Source organism: Aplysia californica, unplaced genomic scaffold, assembly GCF_000002075.1.
Source record: "Aplysia californica isolate F4 #8 unplaced genomic scaffold, AplCal3.0 scaffold00182, whole genome shotgun sequence".
Taxonomy (NCBI): Eukaryota; Metazoa; Mollusca; class Gastropoda; order Aplysiida; family Aplysiidae; genus Aplysia; species Aplysia californica.
In genome coordinates, this window is record NW_004797452.1 from 290682 (window position 1) to 292191 (window position 1510).

At 44.4% G+C, this 1510-nt stretch overlaps 1 protein-coding gene across 1 annotated transcript in view; it reads left to right on the plus strand.

Moving 5' to 3' along the window:
• The window catches only part of LOC100533328 (PKG), a gene marked incomplete in the record, with an annotated part of 183988 nt that overhangs the window by 61209 nt on the left and 121269 nt on the right, over positions 1-1510 (plus strand). Inside the window, 1 exon segment of the mRNA NM_001204625.1 lies at positions 104-270. Coding sequence (NP_001191554.1) covers positions 104-270 — 167 coding nt within the window.

Here is a 1510-nt window from a genome sequence, read left to right on the forward strand (position 1 = left end):
AGTACTAGTAGCAGTAGTAGTAGCAGTAGTAGTAGTAGTAGTATCATGATCGTCATCATCATTATTATCATTATCATTATTATTATTATTTGGTGCTCTTCAGATCGAAACAGCTAATCAAAGACGCCATCTTGAGCAACGAGTTCATCAAAGTGCTAGCGGCCACGCAGCTCCGTGAGATCATCGACTGCATGTACGAGAAGCGCGTGCCCAAGGCGTGCTACATTATCAAGGAAGGAGAGCGGGGCGAGCATCTCTATGTCTGCGCAGGTCAGTGCAGGTTGATGATCTAGGACGTACATAATTTCGCTACCCCAGAATTGTCAAGTTCTATCTGCTCAATACTTCGTTTTGAGAAATTTAACGTTAAAAAGTTTTAGTGTCACAACATGTCAAGCTTTTTCAAATGCAGTTCTTTGAATATCTTGATGACGACTCTGAAGAATATTACGAATTTGATAGAGCAAATAACAAAGCATTCGGTTTCTGACCTCTTGGTCTTAGTAATTCGAAACGGCCAAAAATGTCAGGCAGAACTTTGGAACTCTAAGGTATTGATTTGCTTCTTGATTACATCCGTCTTTTTGACTGGTGGTAGGCGCCCGTAGCTTCGTTGGTTCCATGTTCGATTGCGTAGCGGGAGGCCCTGGTTCGAATCCCACACTGGGCGTTGTTGAAGTTGGGTTGTTTTGCTGAGTTTTTAAGGTTCGCAGTCTATTTGGCTCGGTCATAGCATAGTCGAGCGTTAATTCCGATGGCATGCCTCGTAGATAACATAATAGTGCTGATAGGGGCGGTAAACTGATACTCTTACTTACACTGAGCTTTGATTTGCTTCTCGAATGCAGCGTGTTTTTGACCGGCGTCTGTGGTGTAACGTCTGTGTTAGGCGCTTTGCTGTCGCACGCAGAAGGCCCGGGGTCAAGACGTTCAGACTTTGTATAAGAACGTATAGGCCGGGGGTCCATTCCTGTGTGGAGAGAATTTGTATCGAGTGGCTGGGTCTTTCTGCTGGGACGCTGTATCCCTCTCAGGCCTGGTTGGCCCTAACAAGGTCGAAGCCTGCCTCCTGGCTTATCTAAATTGTGTCGATTGGGACGTAAAAAACACATGCATTTGAAAGAAAAGAAAATAATGTCTTTTTTAAGGGGGGGGGAAGGGATTCCGGTTTGATATGGAATGAGGAATGCTGTTGTTTCGAGTTTTTTAAAGCCTCCCTTTCAAAATCATCAGTTGTTCCTTAAGACGCAATATATTCTATTAGCACATAAAATATTCTATTAGCGCCTTCTTGTGCGTGCTACGTGGGTAAGGGGAAATAAAACACTCTCGATCTGCCCAGGTTCAGGAATGTTCCTTTTGGGGTTGAGCGAGGATTGCTTGAACTGCACTCCAGCACATACTCTCTCACACTCTCTTCCTTACTGTCTCTCTCTCTCCCTCTCTCTCCCCCTCTCTCTCTCTTTCTCGCTCTCTCTTTCTCTCTCTATCTATCTATTTTTCTATCTCT